At 35.3% G+C, this 23,874-nt stretch overlaps 1 protein-coding gene across 2 annotated transcripts in view; it reads left to right on the forward strand.

Moving 5' to 3' along the window:
• LOC113434069 (neurabin-1-like) overlaps positions 1–23,874 on the forward strand; it is a 51,641-nt gene that overhangs the window by 24,899 nt on the left and 2,868 nt on the right. Inside the window, exons 10-18 of one of the 2 annotated variants that reach the window (XM_026697048.2) lie at positions 258–348; positions 435–606; positions 1,263–1,414; positions 3,716–4,028; positions 9,503–9,584; positions 10,967–11,038; positions 12,442–12,637; positions 20,371–20,487; positions 23,495–23,683. In XM_026697048.2, coding sequence (XP_026552833.2) covers positions 258–348; positions 435–606; positions 1,263–1,414; positions 3,716–4,028; positions 9,503–9,584; positions 10,967–11,038; positions 12,442–12,637; positions 20,371–20,487; positions 23,495–23,683 — 1,384 coding nt within the window. The remainder of the gene's footprint in view (positions 1–257; positions 349–434; positions 607–1,262; positions 1,415–3,715; positions 4,029–9,502; positions 9,585–10,966; positions 11,039–12,441; positions 12,638–20,370; positions 20,488–23,494; positions 23,684–23,874) is intronic. The other variant, XM_026697050.2, reaches the window with a different exon arrangement.

Raw genomic sequence — 23,874 nt, forward strand, 5'->3', positions numbered from 1 at the left:
AAAAAAGGGCAGGGAAAAGGTTGAAACTCTATATCAATTTACACCATCTGTCCAAGTGTATTACTTCATATATATTTATAGGCAAATACACTTAATGAATAATACAATATAAATAATGAATTGAAGGTAAGAGGAAATTTTCTCTTTTTTTAAAGAAGAAAAATGATGGGTTGCTAACAAGCTGAAATGAATAAACTTCAGTTTTTTTCTTGTTACTCCTTTATGTTGCCTAATGATATGTTTGTTCCCTCTCCCAGGGAAGAACTCATGATAAAAGAAGATCAAAGAAAAATTATTGAAGAGAACAATCAGGAACATGCAAATCAATTAAAAAATTTGCAGGAGAAGGTCTGGACAAAATGATATTTTAAATGTTATTTTAAAGGTCTTTGTAAATGTGTCTCAGTTTTTAAAATGATGTTTATCATCTTCAGATCACAGAGCTTGAAGACAAATTAAAAATATATGAAAAACTCCCCTATATGTTTGGAAATAGTATTTTATTAGACACTGTTACGCCAAATACTGAACAACTGGCAGAACATTTTGAAATTAAGGATGATATGCAGGGAATTGACTCTTCAGTGGAGAAATTAGATTTTTCTGGTGAGTAATAAACGTATGTATTGGTATGCTCTGCAAACTATGATATCGAAACCTCTGGCAAAGTCCTAATTGCTAGATACTATGTTAATTGAGACCAAAAAATTCCATTGTTAAGCAATGTGGTCATAAGTCAAAAAACCACTTGACTGCACAGTTTAGGGATGGCTAGTCCTGCTTGCCGCCATCAAGTGAGAATCCCACTTGACCTTGACTTCCAATTTACTGCTGGCTTTCCCATCGACTTTGCTTGTGGGAAGCTGGCAGAGAAGATTGCAAATCATGATCATGTGATCACGGGAGCTGTGAAGTTGTAATTCGCAAGCCCACAATCAGGACTGCAGGGACTACAATGTCTCATTGTAACCACTACTTGTTACCATTGTAAATTTAAACAGACTCAGATTAAACAGACATTAAATGACTGTTAAACCACTTAAATGAACTGCAATACATTTTTATAACATGACATTAAGTTGTCCTACTACAGGTGGTATAGTGACAGTTATCTTCTTTTGTAAAACAATATATCAGAATCTAAATTGTTATTTGTCTAATTATTACAAATAAACGAGAATATTGAATAATTTTATAATAAAATAGGGTGATGAATAAATACTATAGTAACTTTTTGATAAGTGACTATGCATTTGTTACAGATTTTGATACCTTTGTTGGAGACCCACCAAGGTTAGATACAAGTGCTCATAAAGCTAAGGCCCAGCTTGCCTTGAAAGTAAAACGTCAGCCACCTTCTCGTTCAAAGCTAAAGGAATCTCTTGGTGCCAAACAAAAAGATAGAAACTCACAGGTATAGTGTTCATTTTATTTTCCAGGTATAACTTGGTACTTTGTCTATGATTAAAGTATACATGAGATAAACTATATCATTTACTCGGCATTTCTGGCATATGATCTAAAAGGTCTCTCATTTCTTTGTTCTCTCAGCTTCTCAAAACAAGTGTTTTTAGCCATATTTAACATTCATTTATTCGTTCATACGTTTTCTGTAGCTGCCCAATTCAGCCAAGTGACTCTGGATGTCTTGCAATTGATGTAGACACCGTTCATTCTTCTGCAGCTTTCCAATAATTATCAAATTTAAACTGCTGGTGCATTTGACAGACTTTGTGAGGAATATTAGACTAATAGGCATATATAGTTCTTTAAAAATATAGATTCAGTTAATAGGGACACAAGGGGTTTTATATTATCACTTTAGTCTCATTTCTTTCCAGCATGTGCAAGTACTTTCCTTTTTGGAAAATAGCTAACTTAAATTGAGTAGAATGGAATAAAGTAATGATTATATTTGTTACATTTTGCTTGTGGATTTAGGTTTGGCTAGAAGGTATATAATTTCACAGGCCTTTTTCTACTGCTTAAGGAAATACTCATGAAACTGATCTTTTTCTTACATTTATTTCAGCTCTATGGAAATCATTACTAATGTGGAATATAGAAAGGACTTTAAAAGTCAATTTAAAGCATACAGCTCAGCCCTGCTTGTCATTAGCCCTATAATCTATATTGAAACAGCTGACTATGGGGGAAAATAAAGATTTATAATAGTTTATGTTTAAGATATATGAAAACAAAGTTTTAGTATGCTCTTGAGTACTATACCTGGAGTGCTAGGAGGTTGAAACAGACAATTAAAATAGGTTGACCTGCACTGTAATTTGGCATTTATTTATATAGCTATAGCAATAGGCCTTAGGCTTATATACCACTTCAAAGTGCTTTACAGCCCTCTTTAAGCGGTTTACAGAGTCAGCCTATTGCCTCCAACAATCTGGGTCCTCGTTTTTTCTGTGGAAGGATAGAAGGCTGAGTCAACCTTGAGCCAGTGTGAATTGAACTGCCAAACTGCTGTCAGTCAACAGTCAGCAGAATTAGCCTGCAATGCTGCATTTTAATCACTGTACCACCACGGCTCAATGTAAGATTTTTTTAAGCTGGAAATGCATCTATCTCTACTTCAACAAAGTAGAGATTGCATTAAATTATTTTATGGTTATTTTGAATCTGGCATTAATTACAAGTTACATTGTACATTAAGTTAGTCTTTTGAACTCCTTTGTAGGGTACAAGAATCACAAACTTTGCAATGTTTAGAAATTAGAAAAATGACAGGGATCAAACAAAAGTAACTTCTATTATGATTGAAAAAGACATATATTTATCTTTGCCATCTTTTTAAAAATTTCTGTTTAGGTAATACAGCTCTTCCTTCATATGCTTTACTGCATACATAGATTTGAACAGTTCCAATTGAGAAGAATAATAAAATGTCAAAAGATATTTTTGATATTTTGTTGTTTTGATTTGACTTTACAAAGCTGCTGCCTTATTGTGCTTGTCCTAGCTACATTGCTACTAGTTTTCCAGTGCCACTTAAGACTTCACACTCAGGATTTATTCGTTTCTTAATTATTAAATGCTGTATACTGAATTATGACTGCTTCTTTTTATCTGAATTCTTAACTGATATTCTACTGCTTTTTATTTTATTTATTTTGGCTGCCTTTTATATGTGTATGTATACATACATATATACATGCATATAAAAGATATATCTCATATACACATGAAAGGGTGAGAGGGAGGGGGAGAGAGAGAGAGAGAGAGACAATGTTTAATCATGTTACTACATAATAATGTAAATAATTATGAATGTTATTAAAAACAATATAATGTTTGCATAATATGTGTAATTACAATTACATTTAATATTTTATTTCATATTAATATACATTACATTGCTTATTTATATATGTTAATATACAGAGATGAAAAGATGTGTTGAAAGTGAAATTGTAACAAATTAAGCAACAGGTTTTGGTATGACAACTTAGGCAATTTAAATTGGTGTTATGAAGAAAGAGTGGTATGCAGCAAGGGAATATTTCTAGAGAAAACTTTCACAACGAAGGCATCGCAGAAAGGATACTGGCTTGATATTACCTTAAGTTATTTCAGCAAAGTGATTTACAGTGTATTATGGATAACAGCTTTAACAAATTAGCAATATAGGAAAATCTGGGTGTTGAAAAATCATAGTCCTAAAGTTGCTTAGAATATTAATGTTGTTTTCTTACTTATGGTTTAGGATATTGATGATGATACAAAAGAAAATACCTTGAGTAAGTTTCCAGATGTGACAGAAAAAGTCATTTCATCACAGCAAAACGATACCGATAAAAAAAATGATAAATTGGAGTGTGCTGAAAACAGTGACCTTTTATTAGAACCAAGTCCACCACTTTCTGTGCACTCTTCTCCAGTGTATAAACTGCAGACAGAAGACACTGCTGGAATAGCTCAGTCACTACCTAATGATGATTCTGCTCCAAATTCTCCTGCTGGATATTGCCGAAATGTTAAGCAAAGAGAATCAAAAGGAAAGGGGAAAGTGAATAAAGGTAAGATTAAGATGATTATGTTACGTTCATCCAACTGGGCTATCATTGTGGTCGAAATAATTTCTTATGTCTTCATTGTCACAGAACCTGTAGATTTTCTTGGAGAAGTGTGGGGATGAAGATTGTCCTCCTTAGTTTTATTATGTGCTGATGATATTTTGCATTTTATAGACTAGAAATGTCTATCTCCAATCTTATTAATATATTATATATAACATATATATTCTATAATTTGCAGTAAATCACTTGATGCTGTAACAACATTTAGAAAAGTATAAGGACTGGACATTTTAGTTTATATATATTGACTTCTTTATCACAACATAAAAATTCCAACAGTATTTTCAGCTGATGACCTTTTCCCATTTTGGAGGTGAAAGACAATCCAGACAGATAATCAATTATTACTTTGAGTACTTGGTATAAGATGTATACTTAAGATAAATGCAGCACAGCAGTTGACTTATATTTTAAGAGGCTTTTTCATCTTTATTATTCCATCCAATTACCGTAAACATTTGTAATTTGTAAGGTAATGAATATATTTGTATGGCAAGGGCTTCCAGGAAGATTTCATTGCATAAATTACAAGTAACTACTAAGAGTCATGGATTTCACTTCCCACATGTTCCAGATCATTCTTGTTTCTTTATTATAATGTTGACTACTGTCTGGAATAAGCCTCACTGTGGCTCAAATTGAGAGTTATTGTCATATACCCTGTTGAAATTTTGGCAAGTAATATGTAGGACTGGGCAATACCAGTTTAAAATGAGTGGACTAGTGGTGGGATTCAAAATTTTTTACTACCGGTTCTGTGGGCGTGGCTTGGTGAGCATGGCAGAGGAAGGTTACTGTAAAATCCCCATTCCCTCCCTCCCTAACCTGCTTTCCAGCTCCGTTCTCCTGTGCAGGGCAACAAAAGAAGTTCCAACCGATCAGCTGGGACTCGGGAGGCAGAGAATAGATTGAGGCTGGGCCAGTCAGAGGTGGGATTTGCTGGTTCTCCAAACTACTCAAAATTTCCGCTACCGGTTCTCCAGAACTGGTCAGAACCTGCTGAATGCCGCCTCTGGAGTGGACCCTTCAACTATGCAAGACAAAAAGTTTTTTTTTAAAAAAAAGTACAGTGGTACCTTAATAGAATAACAGAGTTGGAAGGGACTTTGGAGATCTTCTAGTCCAACCCACTGTTCAGGCAGGAAACCCCTACACCATTTCAGGCAAATGGTTATCCAATCTCCTCTTAAAAACTTCCAGTGTTGGAGCATCCACAACTTCGGGAGGTAAGTTTTTCCACTGATTAAGTTTCTGTCAGGAAGTTTCTCCTTAGTTCTAGGATGCTTCTCTCCTTTATCAGTTTCCACCCATTGCTTCTTGTCCTGCCCTCTGGTGCTTGGGGAATAGCTTGACTCCCTCTTCTTTGGGGCAGACCCTGAGATACTGGAAGACTGCTATCATGTCACCCCTAGTCCTTCTTTTCATTAAATTAGACATACCCAGTTCCTGCAACCATTCTTTATATGCATTAGCCTCCAATCTCCTAATCATCTTTGTTGCTCTCCTCTGCACCCATTCTAGAATCTCAATATCTTTTTTACAAGTGTGATCCTACCAAGGTATTATAAAGTGATATTAACACTTCACGTGATCTTAATTCTATCCCTGTGTTAATGTAGCCTAGGACTGCATTGGCTTTTTTGGCAGCTGCAGCACACTGCTGGCTCATATTTAAGTGATTATCCACTAGGACTCTTAAGATTTCTCTAACAGTTATTACTGTTGAGCCAGATATCACCTATATTATACCTGTGCATTTGGTTTTTCTTGCCTAAATGTAGACTCGTACTTTTTTCACCATTAAATTTCACTTTGTTAGATAGTGCTCAGTGTTCAAGCCTGTCAAGATCGTCTGTGTCTTAAGCCTATCTTCTGGAATGTTGGCTATTCCCGCCAGCTTGGTGTCTTGGTACTCAACGGCTTTGAAACTCATTAAATTTGCTATTCAGTGCATTTTGATGTGAAAATTTTGTCCTGGTACTCGTTTGATATTTGATCACAAGCTAGAGCTTGCTAATGTCAGCTACTTTGTGACTCAGTACATTATTCCTTATGGGAAAAATTGTTTGATACGCATCATTTTAGTACTCATTATGCCTCCTGGAACCAATTAATGTTGAGTACCAACGTACTACTGTAACATCAATTGGGTCACAGATATAACTGAACCATTTAACCATAAAATGTCATGGATAATCACAGTTAAAAATATATTTCTGGCAGACAAAGACTTTGAGCTAATACAAGCCATTGGTAAGTGTGCACATGCAGCCTGTAGAATTTATGCTTTACTAATAACAAATTAATTTGGTGTATACTATGTGGACCAGAATATTCTGCATTTTAGAATGGTGCTGTCAGGGTTCCAGAAAAACCCAACTCCAGTTAAAAACTCCAAGATAGGCATTTTCTCAAAGTTTCCTTTTATTAGAGTAGTTATACTGGCACATCTGGGAAAACCCGAATCTGAAATTTCCAGATTTTCCTCCAATAAGTAAAAATTACAAATCCACCCCCTGCACCCACCATTCCATCACATGCCCCAATCACCATCCATTCCAACTTGAGACATCCCTTTAACCACTCCTCAACCAGGTGCAGGAATAACATGACCTTGACTTTAAAGAAGAATGCTATGTCTATCTATAAACGCTCCATGAAGTCCCCCCTCCCAACTGTCCAAGTTCAAGAATGTGGCAGCATGGAAGCTTCTGGTGCTAATATGGTTTCCATAGCTGACAGGTGCATTGTTCTTGCCTTTTGGGGGGGGACATCTTGCTGCACTGTATTTTATCTCATTGTTTTAATTATAATAAGCTTGATGGTTCTGTAACATAATAAAATATTCAAAATAGCATCTAATTTTTGTATGTGTGTGTATAAACTCTAATACTATTATCACTTTGGGTCAAAACTCTGAGGAATGTGTTTTTAAGACCTTAATTTTTTTAAAAAAATCTCACCCTGGTTCTTAGCAATATATCCAAGTTAAGTACATTAGTAGTTTATTTCATTGTAAATGAACATATAGTTGTTTCTTTTGAAGCACCATAATGGTTAAAGGTTCCAGAAAAGTTATCTGTTGCTCCTTAGCTTACAACTCTTTATAGTAAGTTTGGAGGAATTTCATAGTAGTTACCTCTAGGCCTTGGCTATAAAGAACTTAAAGATCCTAATCTGATAAAATTAATGGAGGATCACATTAAATAATATGAAATTCTTTTCCTATTATCTTAAAATGATTTTGATACAACAGCATACGTCATGCATATTGGATACCTCGAATGTTTGAAAAGAGTTGACTACAATTAATGTTTGGGTAATTGTAGATTCCCTCAGGAGTCAGAATGTGAACATGTATAGTTTGACTGTATCCTGTTATTATTGCACTTGGGGCCGACATCAACAAGATTATTAATATGACTCTGGTTCTATTGCAGTATGGTAAATACAGTGTGTGCATATTTTTCTTGGCTGTATCCCCAGTATTTGGAATATATCAAGATATTTTCAAAAAGACCGGATTTAGAGAGCGTGGGAGTTGATCAGACAAATTAAACAGTACTGGAAAGAAAAATTAAAATTGATTTGCAACAGTGTTTTTAACCAATTTTTGAAGTAGCTTGTTTTTGACAAGACTTCATGGAATATTGTCAGTGCTTGGAACTACTTATTAATGCAATTTTTAGGCCTTCTTGTTTGTTACCAAAAAGTTTCACAAAAAAAATATTTTCAGTATTACTCAAAAACTTTTTACTTCTCAATTATAATCCCAATCTTCCAATTTTGCTGCAGTTTATTCAAGATTCTTAAAATCTTAATTTTTGCATATCCTGAAGATTTGAGAATTTCTATGGAGTTCAAGAATATATATATATATATATATATTTTCTTGAACCTTTTTTGTTCAAGCCCCTACTTATCCCTCCATTACTTCACAATGCTTTCATTATCATTGAAGCTTTACAGTATAAGATGAACACCAAACATTCTTTCATCCACAAATGTATAGCAGGTGACTGGAAATTGGATGCGTTTGGAGACAGTTACAGTGTGGGATAATGTAGCATTAAGTCATGTCAGAAGTAAAAGTTTTTATTAAGGTTTTATGTGGTCTAATTTAAAAATAAAGAGGATATTAAGTAGTATTACAAATGCATGGATATATGTTTTACCTTAATAATCCAGGTCTTAAATTCTTTAAAAAGAGGGCAGAAGAAGAAAAAGAAAGGAAATGATAATATTATTTTGTTTATCATTCTTTACTTTACCCATGTTTTAACTATATTAGCCCATGTTATAAATGCTAGTAATACAATTTTAGTAACTGTTATTTTGAAATCTTTATTTGATAAGAGATGTTGAACGTAAAATTCACCTGAGCGGCCTGGCAATAAAAGGTCTAATACAGAGAAAAGCTTCTAAGAAATCTATCGAAAATGCAGTGAAGTGAGTCATGAGACAAGGATTTAATGGCCCCTGAGTTCTATGAACAGAATCTCTCTTTCTCTCTGTGGACCTGCCTATATTGGCCTTCAAAAACTGCTGATGAAAAAATTAGAATAACGAAAAAGCTTTTCAATATTTAGCTATCATTAAGCACTCTTAACATTCTGGCTTGAGGGGATTCATACAATTTCCTAAAACTGTCCTCAGCGGTAATTTACTGTACTCTGTGTTTTTTACATTGAGGATCCTTTATGGGGGTTGTATTTTTTTTAGTGTGTCCCTGTAGATAAAAAATTTATAGCTTTTTCTCTGAGCAGTAGCGGTTCTTGTCATTGATGGCTAGATTTTAAAGTATTTCAGATGCTATTGGGAACTTATTTGTTTGTATCCTGCCTTTATTATTTTTACAAATAACTCAAAAATGATGAATATATCCCACAACATCTTCCTCCTATTTCCTATAACAGTCCTATGAGGTGGATTGGGCTGAGAGAGATTCACTGGCCCAAAATTGCCCAGTTTTTTACTGGACTAGACAACAGCAGGATTTTTCCTCTTCGACTTTTGGGTGGGCATCATTTCCTGTCTTACTATGTGCCTTTTTCAAACTTGAATAGATAACTTGTAGCTAGTAGGCCCTGTCTTGAGAACTAGCTATCTTTATTTATCTTCACCATTGGTAATTGCAAAGATAATTCTCAATTTGTTTCAGACTCTGTTCTTTAAAAACATGGTGTCTTTTTTTTTATCTTGGAGGAAAGCTTATTTTAATTTTCCTATTCCTGTTAATTATTTACTGTACTTTATTCACTATTCTTAAGATCTATGAGTTTAGCATTATCACCTTAAAGTCTTGCTCAGTAAAATCTTGTTTATTCTTATGTAGAATTGCTCTATTTTTTCTCATCTTTGATTAAATTATCATTATGGTACATAATTTATGTCAGTAAATATATTTATTACAGATGACAAAAGAGCTGAAGAAAAGGCTGAATTAGGGGATGGTCCTTCTGTGGGGAAATACAAAAGACGTTTTCCAGATTTTGGGTATGACTTTTTTGGTTTTAACAACAGAAAGTTAATATTCTTGCATTGGTTTATTAAACTGCCACTCTTACATTCAAAGTAATAATACATTTATTAAAATATCTCTTCAAGTGTGTCTAGGAATTTCTTCTATTATCATGTGAAACTTTTTTTGGCCGTATGCCACTAGAAAGTATTATTTATCTTCCAAGATTGAGTTTTGGATTTTATTTTGACTTAAGTTAGTTTTAAATTAATTTTCTTTTTTTGCTGCTTAACAGGATATGAATGAAATATGATTAGTGTGTATTCTATACATGATACAGGCAGTCCTTGCTTAATAACCAGCTACTTAATGACCTTTCAAAGTTACGATGGACTCAAAATTATGACCCAACCTCAAAACTCCCCTCTGTATGGTCATGTAATCACATTTTGGGAGCTTGGCAATTGGCTTCTTTTTATGATTGGTTGTAGCATCCCATCACCATGACTCTATAATTTGTGACAGTTTTTGCCAGTTTCTGGCATTTTTCAGCAAAAAAATAACCAATCAAAAGAATGGATTCTTTTAATGACCAGGTGATCCACAGTGACTATTTTTACAACCATTGTAAAAATAGTGATAAAAATCAAGGCAGGTCCTAGGCGAACCTATGACCAAAATTCTGCACCCAATTGTGCTTGCTAAGCGAGGACTACTTGTTTACATTTAAATAATGAAACCAAATTATTTCGTTCAGACTTTTAACATTGTAAAGAAGCTATCATTTGTATCTAGATTTAATTAAAAGTGGAACTTCTCTACTTTTTCTCCAGAGAGCTAGAACTTTGCATATAATGTGATTGAAGTAGCCTAAAATCTAGAAAGATAATGATCGGGTTTTTTTTATTACATAGCAAATTGAAGGTAAAAGACAATTTAACATAACTAATGCTAAAAAGTATTCAGAACCACTGGTGGTATATAAGTCATAGGAATTCTGCGTGATAATACCATTATACTCCAAAAAGAGCAAATCAAGTCATTTGTGGCCTAGAATTTTGGAATGTCCTAGGGTTGGGTGATATCTGGGCAGCCAGGAAACCATTTTTCTTTATGTTATATTATTAATTTATATTATAATGTGTCATTTTTCATTCTTCAGCAAATAAAATTTTATAAAGTATTCAGTGTAGCATATATTCTATTGTGAAAGTTTCAAACTGTAAAATACATTGTGATGTATGTGTTTATCAGTGATAGAGTGATAAACTGCTATATTTTGGCTTATAAGTACATTAGAACAATTCAATCCTGTGCATGTCTATTCAAGTCTGTGCCTTCATTAATAAGTCTTACTCCTAGGTAAGGATTGCAGTTACGGTTTATGAAGTGCTTAAGTTTTTGAATATAATTTCAGGGGCCTAAGAAAATCGGGGGGTAAAGGCAAAAAGCAAGAAAAAGAAAATGCAAGGGGTTCTCTGGACAGCAGGTATGCATAAAATACATGTATTGATACATTCCAAGTTGAAGTATTTCTTTGGGACTAGAATGTTTTTTCTGAATGAGTTCACAGTTAGTATTGCATACTTTATTGCACATTTCAGTCTTCAGGAAAAGAAATGGCCAGGTGCAAGCATTCCATCTGTCTACATCATATAGGTTATTTGCATGTTGTTTTTAAAGATTTAATAAATTGTAAGATCTTTTTCCAGAAAATCTAAAGTCTTACTGTAACAAAGCTTCAATGAATTTCTTTCCTTGTACTTCATTGGAAGGGTCTGTGGAGATTCATTGGAGGTGATTTTTTTAATAGAAAAGAGACAAATGTCCTATATTACTAATTTTTTCTTTTTTAATTCTATATTTAAAAATCCAAATTGCACTGCAGCTTGCTTTATACTGGTATTTTTAAGTTGTTAATCATATGTTTACAGTATTATACCTTCTGATGAAACTATTTGTATTGTATTGCTAAATCACTATAAATGTTCCATTTTTATTATACACTCTTTGGCATAACTATGAGCCATGTGAGAAAGTACAATTAGATGAAGTAGTTTATATAGTATTTTAAGAACCAGTTCTTATATTTTTGCAGAACAATTAGTTCCTGTGTCTTGTTACGTACTGTATTCAAAGTCTAACAACAGACTATATCATTTTGTGTAGTTTCCTCTGATACTACAAAAATGAGATAAGGTTTGAAGAGCTTGAGTTTAACTTCAGAATATTGTAAAAATGAGTCATTATACCTATTGTACCCAATTTAAACTGTATCTTTAAAAGATTTGTATTGCTTCTTTTAATTTGGAAATAGCTTTATAAATGCATTTTAGGTTCCAGAGATCTTTTCAGACAGTTTTGAAGCAGTTCAACTGTATCTTTTTTAAAAAATAAAATAAGCTAATAGTGAAATTTAAAAAGGAGTTTCATGAATTAAATTGTGGGCCATCTTTTCCATACCGAAAACATAACACCTGAAAGCCTGTTTCTATATCCAATCTTTCATAAACTTTTCTAAAAAAGGAAAAGTATAACATACTCAGATTTTTTTTACATCTATATCTATATCTATCTATCTATATACACACACACACACACACACACACACACACTTTCTGTGTATGTCCTCCAGGATTATCGTTAAAAGGTTTTCAGCACTGGCAGTTCTTCTATGTTTGCTAGAATAAGACAGAAATCTCTTAGTAACAGAACTATTTTTAAAATGCTTTAAAAATAATAAACCAAACTTATTCACTATTTATTAAAGTTTTGTGCTATAAATGGTTATACTGAATGTGAAAATAGAACTGTGACAAACACATTAAATAGCTTGATTTGCATGTACAGTAAATATTGATATATGGTTTTATGTACATGATATTATTTCAGAGGCTCCCGAGAATTATTGGAAGACCCTGACAACAATTTATCTGCCTCAGATTCCGATTCACCTATTCCTACTTGTATGCCTTTCTCTTGGTTTGGAGACAGCCATAAAGAACATAGCTCTAGTAGCACCCTGAGTTTTTCTCAGGGTGGGCAGGATATTGCCATTGAACAAAGTCAAGAGAAGACCAGAAGCAAGGTAAATGTAGTCTGTTTGAATAAGTTATGCGTGTTTAGATATGCTGACTTCCTCAACAGTTAATATTGTTTAGATTTTCTAGAGCTATCTTATGTTTTCTTCGAAGCCAAAGGACTACCTTATATCTTGTATACAAGTTGGAAATGCAGTTTACACATTAGTCATCACTGTACATATTTCTAGGGATGTTTATGTGAGAACTGCATAGATCTCTCTTAATGTGTGAAATTTCAGTATGGCATGAAATACTAGTTAAATTTAGCTTCTATACTACAGTCCAGAAATTACTGTAATACGTAGGCTTGGATTCAGGACTTCTCCTGATAAGGCAGTACTTCATTTGGAGTAATTCAAGTCATGGGAAAGAGAGCCCTTTTTCTTTTTCTGTAGTCAAATCTTCTGTCACTTCACTATTTAAGGAATAATCCAGTCCTTAGGGAACTGGATTTAGCAGTGCAGAGGACTGCTAAGAGACAGCTCTGTTCCATCAGGAGAAATATTTTGCTAAATCAAAATCTTTCTCAGTTCAGCAATCATTTCATATTATTTATTGGTTTATTACAAGCTATAAGATAACTATTTCTTTCTCCTAGCTGTAAAATTGTATTAAAATAATTAAAATTAATTGCTTCTGACAACTTTTCCATTTATAAAGATATGTATATTTGTACAACAGTTAAAGCAACTAACCACAAGTACAGAAAATTTTTTACTAATACTAATTTTCCTTAAATTAACATGTCACTAATTGACAAATCTTGATTGGTAATGATGGATCCAAGAACTTGCAAGATGACTGTCAAGATGTTTTAGAAAAAGAGTGTGAAATGTGGGAAGGCATGAATCAGTGCCTTTTGTTGTTAAATCAAACATTACTATTAAACTCCCTGTCTCAAATTTAACAGAACTGCTAAAGTACTTAGTCAAAAAGTTTATATTTCCTTATTTTGTGCCTCCTGCAGTGATTTAATTAATTTATTCAATATTAATTGACCGTACTAAGCAAACTACTTTTTGATACCAGTGATCCACCATATAGTTCTGAAAAAAATTCTATGAACTCTGCAACTTTCTTGGTTAAGATGCAAACAACATATTCAAAATAGTAAAATTGTTTAATGTATTTAGTTAAATTCAGGCAAATTTTCCTTCTAAACTCCTTAAGTAATGACACATGGAAGACAATGGGATTCTTCTGCTATAATAAATACGTTAGGTAATTTTGTTTATCATTGAAAGGGGCTCTTGCATATTTTTATGTATCAAGTTGATATTTAGATAAATAATAGCTAAATCTGTTAAAAGCTACATGTTCTGTGCTTATAGAAAGTAATTATTCCAAAGCTGAATCTAATAATGTCATCACCCAGTCTAGTGCTTATAAGCTTGCATTCTACATCCTTTGTGATAATGTTAATTTAGTGAGTAAAACTTTATGTAGCTTGGTTTTCTTTTATAGATTCATTTGTTATTTCAGTTTGGTGATAATCTTCGGTATGCATTCCAAGCCATGCTTTTTTAATTTTGTCTGCCTTTTCTTTGACAGATCATTTCTTATATCTTGCAAGTTTGCAAAGTATTTGCCAACATGATTTTAACTAATTTATGCCTGTTTGCAAATGGCTGAATGGTTTCCTTTCACTTGGGAAAACTTATTTTGTATGGCTTGTCAGTTGGCAAAAGAGAGTGAATCAATCAGGAAAGTCACAGTCTGGTTAGATTCACAATCATCCTAAGGTTTAGCTAAATCATAATATAGTTTTGTTTGACTTAGGATGTTGTGTGAACTTAGCCAGTGCAGTTTGTCGTTCATCAGTGAAGCAATAATGGGTTGTTGGATCCAGACTGACCATTCTGTGGATCTATTAACATAATACATACATTCATGTAGGTATAAGAGTCTCGTGGAATGCAAAACAAACTGTTCTTTTCCCAGATAACATATCCCCACTGTAGAGCCTGACCGGCACTTTCCTTTTTTCATCCAAATTAGTTAATATTTATACCACATTAAATACAAGAAATATGAAATACAAATTGAGTCATATCAAATGGGATCATTATTTGGTGCAAAGTAATAGTTGTAGAATCACCACTTAATTTTTGTGTGAATATCAAATCCTATTATAATTCATCTTGCACAATTTAGCTATTGCACAAATACTTTTTGCAAATTATTACAAGTAGGCCTATTAAACAAGTAGTTTCACATTCTATTATGATGACATCCTGCTAGTTGCTGTTAAAACTAGTTATACTTTTATGTTGTTATTAAATCGATTGAGTAAAAGTTCAGTAACATTTTTCTCATGCTGTTTCTTGATGTAAAAGCTGGATGTCTTCAAGGAAAATATAAGTAGCCTTAAAGAGTGTGTTCCTAATCAATTCTGCCCATTGCTCTTCAAATCCCCATTGATTGGGATCTTAATAAAAGCATTAGTAAAGTAGTCTAATTTCAGTTAAAGTACCTGTTCCCTTGGTGATTCTGATCATTAATCTTGAGCAGTATTTGTTTGTAATGCAGTGTAAATTACAAACACTAAATGAGTTGTACTAGCACGTAATGTTCAGCAACTTAAAAGTTGTAAAGAGGTTCAGTGTCTCTGAGCTATGAAATATTAAGTTGCTAAACAGATACAAGTAGTCTTCAACTTACTACCACAGTAGAGCCTGGAATTTTGGTCATAAGTCATTGCTGTCATAAGTTGTGTCATTATATTATCAGACTCTATTCTATAGACATTTTTATGACAGTCATTAAACAAATCACAAGATCATAAGTCAAAATCAAGCTCATCCAATGGGCCTTTTTGCCAGAAAAAAAATCACAAAACATAATCACATGATTGCAGGACACTGCAAACAGGCGTAAATGTAACTTGGTTGTCAAGTGTCCAAAATGCGATCATATAACTACAGGATGGTGAGACAGTTGTAACTTTGAGGACAAGTTGTAAGTAACTTTTTCAAGCATGTTGTAACTTCGAACTGTTGTTAAGTGAGCAATCATACCTGTATATATTTTTCACCTTTGTAACAGTAGCTATTATATACATTTGGAATTTATTTATTAAACTAATATGCCGTTCACCTTGCCAAAGTCAACTCTAGACAATTTAAAATCAATAAAAACACCAATGTAAAACATTAATGCAATAAATAGAGAAATTAAATTTGAATTTAAATTGATCAAGATGGAGAGGAAGGAAGCAAGATATTTACTTCTTTTTCATACATTATTTCCCTGAAACAGTGAAAAAACAAATAAATAAATGTATTTCAAACTGGGACAAAAACTGTTTTGCGCTGAGAGGCCGGATATGTGTGTGTGTGTGTGTGTGTGTGTGTGTAGGTCTAGGTGTGTTTGGGTCTTTTCCCGTGTAAGATTAAGAGTATCTTTGCGACATTTCAGCAAGGTCCCACTCGCCATCCTCAGGCTGGTGCTTTCGGCTTCGTGCCAGTGCAAGCAGTGTGTGATTGGAGCTGCCGTCTCTCTATAAATACTGGTGGTGGGGGCTGGTGTGCTGGGCTGGTTGGCTGTGCTGCTGCCTCTTGATTGGTTGATGGAGTTGATGTTGGTATAATGGGCTGTGTGATGGCCTTGTGAGTTTTGTTGTGGAGATATCCTGGATCTTGTGCTGTAATCTCCTGGGTCATTTGTTTTGTAGTGAAACATAACCTACAACCCAGCGACCTACTCGTGAGCTTCAATGTCATATCCCTCTTCACCCAAGTACCCATCAAAGAAGCCTAGACAGCCATCCAAAACAAATACAATCCCCCCAAACACACCCTAGTTCTGACCAACCATTGCCTAACCAACACATACTTCATCCACAAAGGACAAAGATACAAACAGATAGAAGGAGCACCCATGGGATCACCCCTCTCATCCGTCATCGCTAACCTATACATGGAACACTTTGAAACCAATGCTCTTGACAAATCTGAATACAAACCCAAACTCTGGCTCAGATATGTAGATGACACTTTCATAATTTGGCCACACGGCAAAGAAAAACTGGACAACTTCCTCACACATCTTAACAACCTAAACCCCAAAATACAATTCACCATGGAAACAGAAACCAACAACTAACTTCCCTTCCTGGATGTCCTAATTTACAAAAAAACCAATGGCTCCCTAGGACACACCATCTACTGGAAAAAAACACACACCAACTGCTACCTAAATGCACAATCCCATCACCACACTGCACAGATCAACTCCGAAGCCAAGACCCTCATCTCCAGAACCAAATGCCTAGCTGACAAAGACCACCTGAGAACAGAACTACACACCCTCACTAACGTATTAATTTCCAACAGATTCCAAAGAAACACTATCACCAATCTAATCCAAAAAGAGATACCCCCAAAAAACCAAGACACAAAACAAGACAACGGTATTGCACTCATCCCCTACATCAAAGGCACCACAGACAAAATCAGCAAAATTCTCCACAAACACAAAATCTGGACAGCCTTCGGCACTGACCAAAAAATAGTCAACATCCTAAAAAACCCCAAAGACAAGATCCAGCTAGAAAACCAAGGAGTTTATGAAATACCATGCAACAATTGCCCAGCCACATACATTGGACAAACCAACAGGAGAATAAATGCACACATCACAGAACACAAAAATGCAGTCAGAAGAGAAGAAAATACTTCCTCCCTCTTCCAGCACCTTAAAGCCACAGGACATGAAATTAATTTTGAAGGAACCAAATTAATATCCAACACTGAACACTCCAGCAAGAGAATAATCAGGGAAGCCATCGAGATAGAGAAACACCCCCATAACATGAATAGACGGGACGATACCTCCCGCCTACTAGACATCTGGAAGCTAGCCCCCACCAACAAACGAGTCCCAGCCACAAAAACCAACACCAGACCCAAAACAACACAGGACACCACCACCAATCCCCCTCATCAGACCCAGGCCCAAGCCCATCCTATAAACAAAGGACAGCCACCATCCGGAAAACAACCACCGCTGCTTCGCCAGCTGTCGCACCCCCCAACCGCAAAACCAAACAACCTGACACATGCCAAGAACACAGACCCAGACCCCAAACTCGAAGCCAGACTAAAACCCAGAATGCTACATCACAGCCACCCGCTCAGGATATCACATCAGAAAACTCAGAAAATTACACCACAAGAACTCAAGAAGTTGCAACACAGCAAATGACCCAGGATATCACAGCACAAGACCACAGCAATAAGTCTCACATGGTCATCACACAACCCATTACCCAAGCCATTACTACACAGAAGGCTAATGGAAAAGAGATCAAAACACAAACAACCCAGGAGATTACAATGCAGGACTCAGGATACCACGACAAAAGAACTCGCAAGCCCATCACACAACCCATTACCCAAGCCGTTAAAACTAATGGAAAAAAGATCACTACAAAACAAACAAACCAGGAGATTACAGCACAAGATCCAGGATATCTCCACAACAAACTCACAAGGCCATCACACAGCCCATTATACCAACATCAACTCCATCAACCAATCAAGAGGCAGCAGCACAGCCAACCAGCCCAGCACTCCACCCCCCAGTATATATAGAGAGACGGCAGCTGCAATCACGCACTGCTTGCACTGGCACGAAGACGAAAGCACCAGCCTGAGGATGGCAAGTGGGACCTTGCCGAAACGTCGCAAAGATACTCTCAATCTTACACGGGAAAAGACCCAAACACGCCAAGACCTGCATACCTGTACCCGTGAAAATCTAAGAATATATACATACATACATACATACACACACACACACACACACACACACATATATATATATATATACATACACACACACACACACACACACACATACACACACACACACACACACACATGTTTTCTGAGGTTCTCGCGGGTATTTGTATGTGGATCTTTGGTTATTCAGGTTTTCTCCCGTGTAAAATTGGAAGTATCTAGGCAACGTTTCGATGAAGTCTCATTTATCATCTTCAGGCTTGTGTCTTCGGCTCTGTGCTTCTCAGAGTAATGTGAGCTTGCAGCTGCTTCTTCCTTTTAACTGCTAGTGGGGGTGTGACTTGATTGGGTGGGGGCTTGGCTGTGTTCTGATTGGGTGGGGGTGTGTTCTCATTGGTTGGGGGTTTGGCTGTGTTTTGATTGGTTGGGGGGTTGGCTGTGTTCTGATTGGCTGGGGGTGTGTTCTGTTCAGGTGGGGGCTTGGTTATGCTCAGGTTAGTCTTAGTTGCTGGGGGATTTGATCTGGTGAGCTGTGATCCTGCTGTTTGGCTTCGCGTTTGTGGTCGTGCCGCATCTTCATGATGGGCGTCAGTTCGCTTCATGTATGGGTCGGAGGGGTTTGAAGTGGGTAGTGATGCAGCTGCGGTGCGGCTTCTGGTCCGTGGTCGTGTCTCATCTTCTGTGTGAAGAAGATGCAAGACCCAGGATACCACAACAAAAGAACTCGCACTGTGTGAAGAAGAACCGACCTCTTCCCTGGTCCAACACCTCCAAGCCACAGGACATGAGATTGACTTTAAAAATACCTGAACTATCGCCAAAACCGAACACTTCAACAACAGAATAATCAGAGAAGCCATAGAGATAGAAAAATGCCCACACAGCATGAATAAACGAGATGACACCTCCCGCCTACCAGCCATTTGGAAACCCGCCCTCATGAACAGACGAGTACCTAACATGAAGAATGACACCAGACTCACACCCACGAGGGCCACACAAGATGCTACCACCACACTTCCACCTAGAAAGCAGACTCACACCCACACAGAAGATGAGACACGACCACGGACCAGAAGCCGCACCACAGCTGCATCACTACCAGAATCAAATGGCTTATACATTTAATAATAATACAAATCACCTATTTTAAGGAGATCTTTAATTTTCCTACAAAAACTTGACTTGTGCATTTTTATTTCTTTTTTTTCCTTTTGGGTGACTATTCTGGCTAAATAAACCAACACTCAAATTTCTAATCCAAACTATTTTGAAATGTATCTCTACAGCCATATGATGGTGATGACAAAATCCTAAAATACATTTCCCATAAGATTTGAGCAAAGTACTTATTAAGTACTTATTAATATTTTCAGGAGAAAGGATTTGTGCATTTCTTCTTATTAATCCAGTAAAAATACATTTCTGAGGATTGGAAGGAAACTCTAAAATAAAAGGGCTGCAACAGGAAGGGGCAACCAGCAAAATAGCTTCTCCTTTGCATAATTTGAAATAGCCAGTAGCTAATGCTGCTGGTGGAAATCTCCGTTTTCCATTAACATTTATAACTTTGTATCTCAGATGACCACTGGTCTCAAGGAATAACTTTGTCACTAACCTTGTATTCCTAAAAGACTTCCTTCCTACTGATAAAACCTCAATATTTACATAGTATATGTTGGGAAGTAATACATAAATGATTGTATAAGTGATGAATATTATTGTGTGTGTGTATATATAATATATATATGTATGTATGTATGGTATTCAGCTTTGTTCGGGTATTTTCCCACGTCATTATAAAATACCCGAACAAAGCTGAATACCATACATATAAATACCCGCGAAAACTTAAGAAAATTATATATATATATCTTAATGCTATTGTTAAGTAGGTGCTTTTTTATTTTTACATTTTAAAAAAGGTACTTTGTCTCCTTGTGATTTATTCCAAGGGGGTAAGTTAACAAAACATTATTTTCACTTGTTTGCAGAGTAGAATTTTCATAGATGATTCATATCATAGCAAGCCAAGTTGTGATCTGTCAGGGTTAGTGGCAGAGCCTAATCTTTCAGGGCGTTCACACACTTTAACCTTCTCTTCAGATGAGGTGAGTTTCAGTGTGTCTCTGTGTGTTGTTGATGTCACAGTTCAGACCACCTTGTCATTTCAGTTTGCATAACATAACAATAATAGTCATTAGTTATCCAGCCAGTTTTTGGTCTGCTACTTAAGTTCAATCCATTACTTTTCTTTCTATGTCAATATTATCATTATTTTCCTTGGAGTTTTGTAAATAAATTTGTTACATGTATTTCCAAATATAATAAATGGTATTTTAATTTAAATATTTAAATGAAGTGATAATTTTATAATTATTTGCTATAATTTATAAATAAATATATCTGTGAAAAGATAAAGCCATTTGTCTTTCCAAACTTGGGTCCAATAAGCACAACATTTTTAATTGCAACCGAAATCTATGATTTATTGATTTTGAGTAGCTCTGATGAATCCAGTATACTTCATAAGGATTCTGGTGATAAGATTGATATGAATGGCATGTAATCAGAGGTGGCATCCATCAGGTTCTGACCATTTCTGGAGAACTGGTAGCAGAAATTCTGAGTAGTTCGGAGAACCGGCACATACCACCTCTGACTGGAGATTTTACAGTCTCCTTCCCCTGCCACACCCACCAAGCCACGCCCACAGAACCGGTGGTAAAAAAAATTGAATCTCACCACTGCATGTAATGGGATTTCTAAGAGAACTACAGAGTTCTCAAGTGCCATTTTCCATGCTAAGATGCTGCTTCAGTCTTTGGACTATAGGGTATAATTCTAGCCATTGAAATTATTTTAGAATCTTTATGAAGCCTTTTTTTTTAAGTGGGAAAACTTTCAAAATTATGCAGGATTAAATGAGGGCTTTTGTTTTGTTTTTATTTGTGATAAAAGGTAAGATCAGCATTTGCTGATCAGTGTTAAAAAGTCCTTTATGTGGTTTGTAGCCTGCATATAGTTTACTCTAAAAAATGTTTTTGCTAGTAATTTCCGTTTTTATGCTTTTGGGGCTTCTTTGTAAGAATTTTATTTTGGAGTTTAAATTCTTCTGCTATATCTGTGTCTTCCAGTTATTTTAAGAATATTGTATTTTAAAAGCAATGTAATTATTTTTGGCTGTTTATTTTCTTTGTTGGAAACATGAGTTGATTTTGATTGAGAATGATGGCTCCATCCATGTTTTGTTTAAAATTATGGCTTTCCTATTTAAAAGAAATAAACTGGATTATCTGGTTTGCTTGATACACTAAAGTAGGAAAAGGCAATCTGTAGCTTGTGCTCTGCTTATCGTCTCCAAACTTCTCCAACTTTGCAATACGTATTCAAATTTGGTAATGAACTCCTGAATAATGGTTCTGTAGCCAAAAAAATTAAAATGGGATTGGCACAGCCATTTAACTCCCATTTTACAACATGTTAAATACAATGAATAAAAATACTTTATAGTTTACAGCAGGGTCCCCAACCCCTGGTCTGTGGCTCACTTCCTGACCGTGGCCTATTAGGAATTGGGCTACATAAGCAATGGGCTGGGCCGTGCATGCGCAGCCCTTGCACAAGCGGTGGGCCAATGCACAAGGGCTGCATGCACACGTGGCACGGGCCGCCACTCACATGGGCCAGTTCTCCTCTCCCCCCCTCCCACAGCCGGGTCACCAAGCTGCAAAGGTTGGGGACTGCTGGTTTACAGTACTAGCTGACTACCTGTATCTGAAACTGGTTCTTGTTGGCCAGACATATCAGCTTGTGTGATTTGATTCAAGCTGTGCTTTAATTCATTCTAATTCATATTATGGCTTTATGCAATGCACAAGCTATTTTATATTTCAGGCTGAGTAGGGCCACCGAGATTAATACATTAACTGAGTTTAAACTTGAGACATTTTAGACTTCCTCTTACGTCATGAATTTGAAATGAATAGTGTATCTTGGTCCAGAAAGAACATGCAAACGAAAATAGTAGATTGTCAGTTTTTAGCAAACAGGATGAAAATCTAGGATCAAATGAGTCAATCAAATAATCAGCTACTTGCTAGAGGTGTAATCTGCTATAGGAGAAATATGTAAAGTAATTTGGGTTATAATGACAGGTGAAATTGATCTCAGAAAAATTATTGGAATAACATTTTGAAGTAAAATTTTTCTGCATAGCGAATAGACAGTGTTGTGCTCAATAGATGGCATTGATTAAGATTATTTTCTTTAGTCAAAGATTATATCCATTTTTTAGAAAACCCACACCTTTATTTTTGGATAAGAAATTTTAATATTTCTAGAAGTAGTAATAGTGACAAAGAACATGGTCTGTGTAGCTCCCTTAGCAATATCTTCATGAGATATTGCAAACTAGGGCAAACAAACCAATTTGCCAATAAAAGAATACTTTGCAGTTAATTATATATTAAAACCAACATAGAATTATGTATACATAAGTAAGCATTACAATTGCTTCCATTGGCCCATCCACTGAATTAACCGAAATTGTATGTCTAAAGCAATATAAAAATGGTTTCAGATTTCAGTTTTTTTCCTTCTATTTTTTATAATTGGTCCATCTTTAAATTCCAGTAAGCTTTGCCAACAATAATAGTTTTTTCAATCATTATTCTGTACGTAGAAAACCAGAACTTAAAGGATTTTTAATTAATGTTTAGTTCATAAGAAATGTAATTTATCAAATTGTTCCTGTAAGTACAATAGTGCCAGAGTTTTGGCAAGGCTTGTTCATTGTCTTAATGGTGCTCACTTTGAGCTGTTACGCACGTAGAAACAGCATGGAATGTTATTTAACTTCCAAAAAGTAACTCACTCGTCTATTCAAAAGATGTTAACATTTTATATGGAGAACAGTGTAAGGAATGGTTTCAGAGATCTAATGATTAAACCTGTTTTGACACCGGTATGTTTTAAAATCTTCATGTTAAATCCATTGTGAAAGCTTTGGAAGGTTTTAAAACACTAGAAATGTTAATTATTTTCTAGTTTTAAAGTCAGTAAAATTAAACTATTGTTTATTGGGGAAAATTAATTAATTTGATTTTACTCAATCAGACCATAGACGATGAACCTTCAGCTACTGGAAAACAAAACCAGTGGCACAACAGGCCCATTTCTGAATGGACTACACAACAGGTCTGCCACTGGCTAATGGGAATGAACATGGAGCAGTACATCTCGGAATTCACCACCAAGAATGTTGATGGGCAACAGTTAATGCTACTTGACAGTGAAAAGTTGAAGGTAAGCAGATGTTTCTGTGTAAATCTGTATTATGCTTAAGATCATGGTATTAATTTTATTTTTGCTATATTTAGAAAATCCTGGGTGGAACAGTGCATTGCATTAAACGGACTTTTTACTTACAGAATAATGCAGTACTATTTAAACTCTTGCTTCCTACCTAGGGTTTGCAATATTAATTTGCAGTTTGT

This window comes from Pseudonaja textilis, chromosome 1 (assembly GCF_049901715.1).
Source record: "Pseudonaja textilis isolate UNSWEBS1 chromosome 1, rPseTex1.2, whole genome shotgun sequence".
In the NCBI taxonomy this organism is placed as follows: domain Eukaryota; kingdom Metazoa; phylum Chordata; class Lepidosauria; order Squamata; family Elapidae; genus Pseudonaja; species Pseudonaja textilis.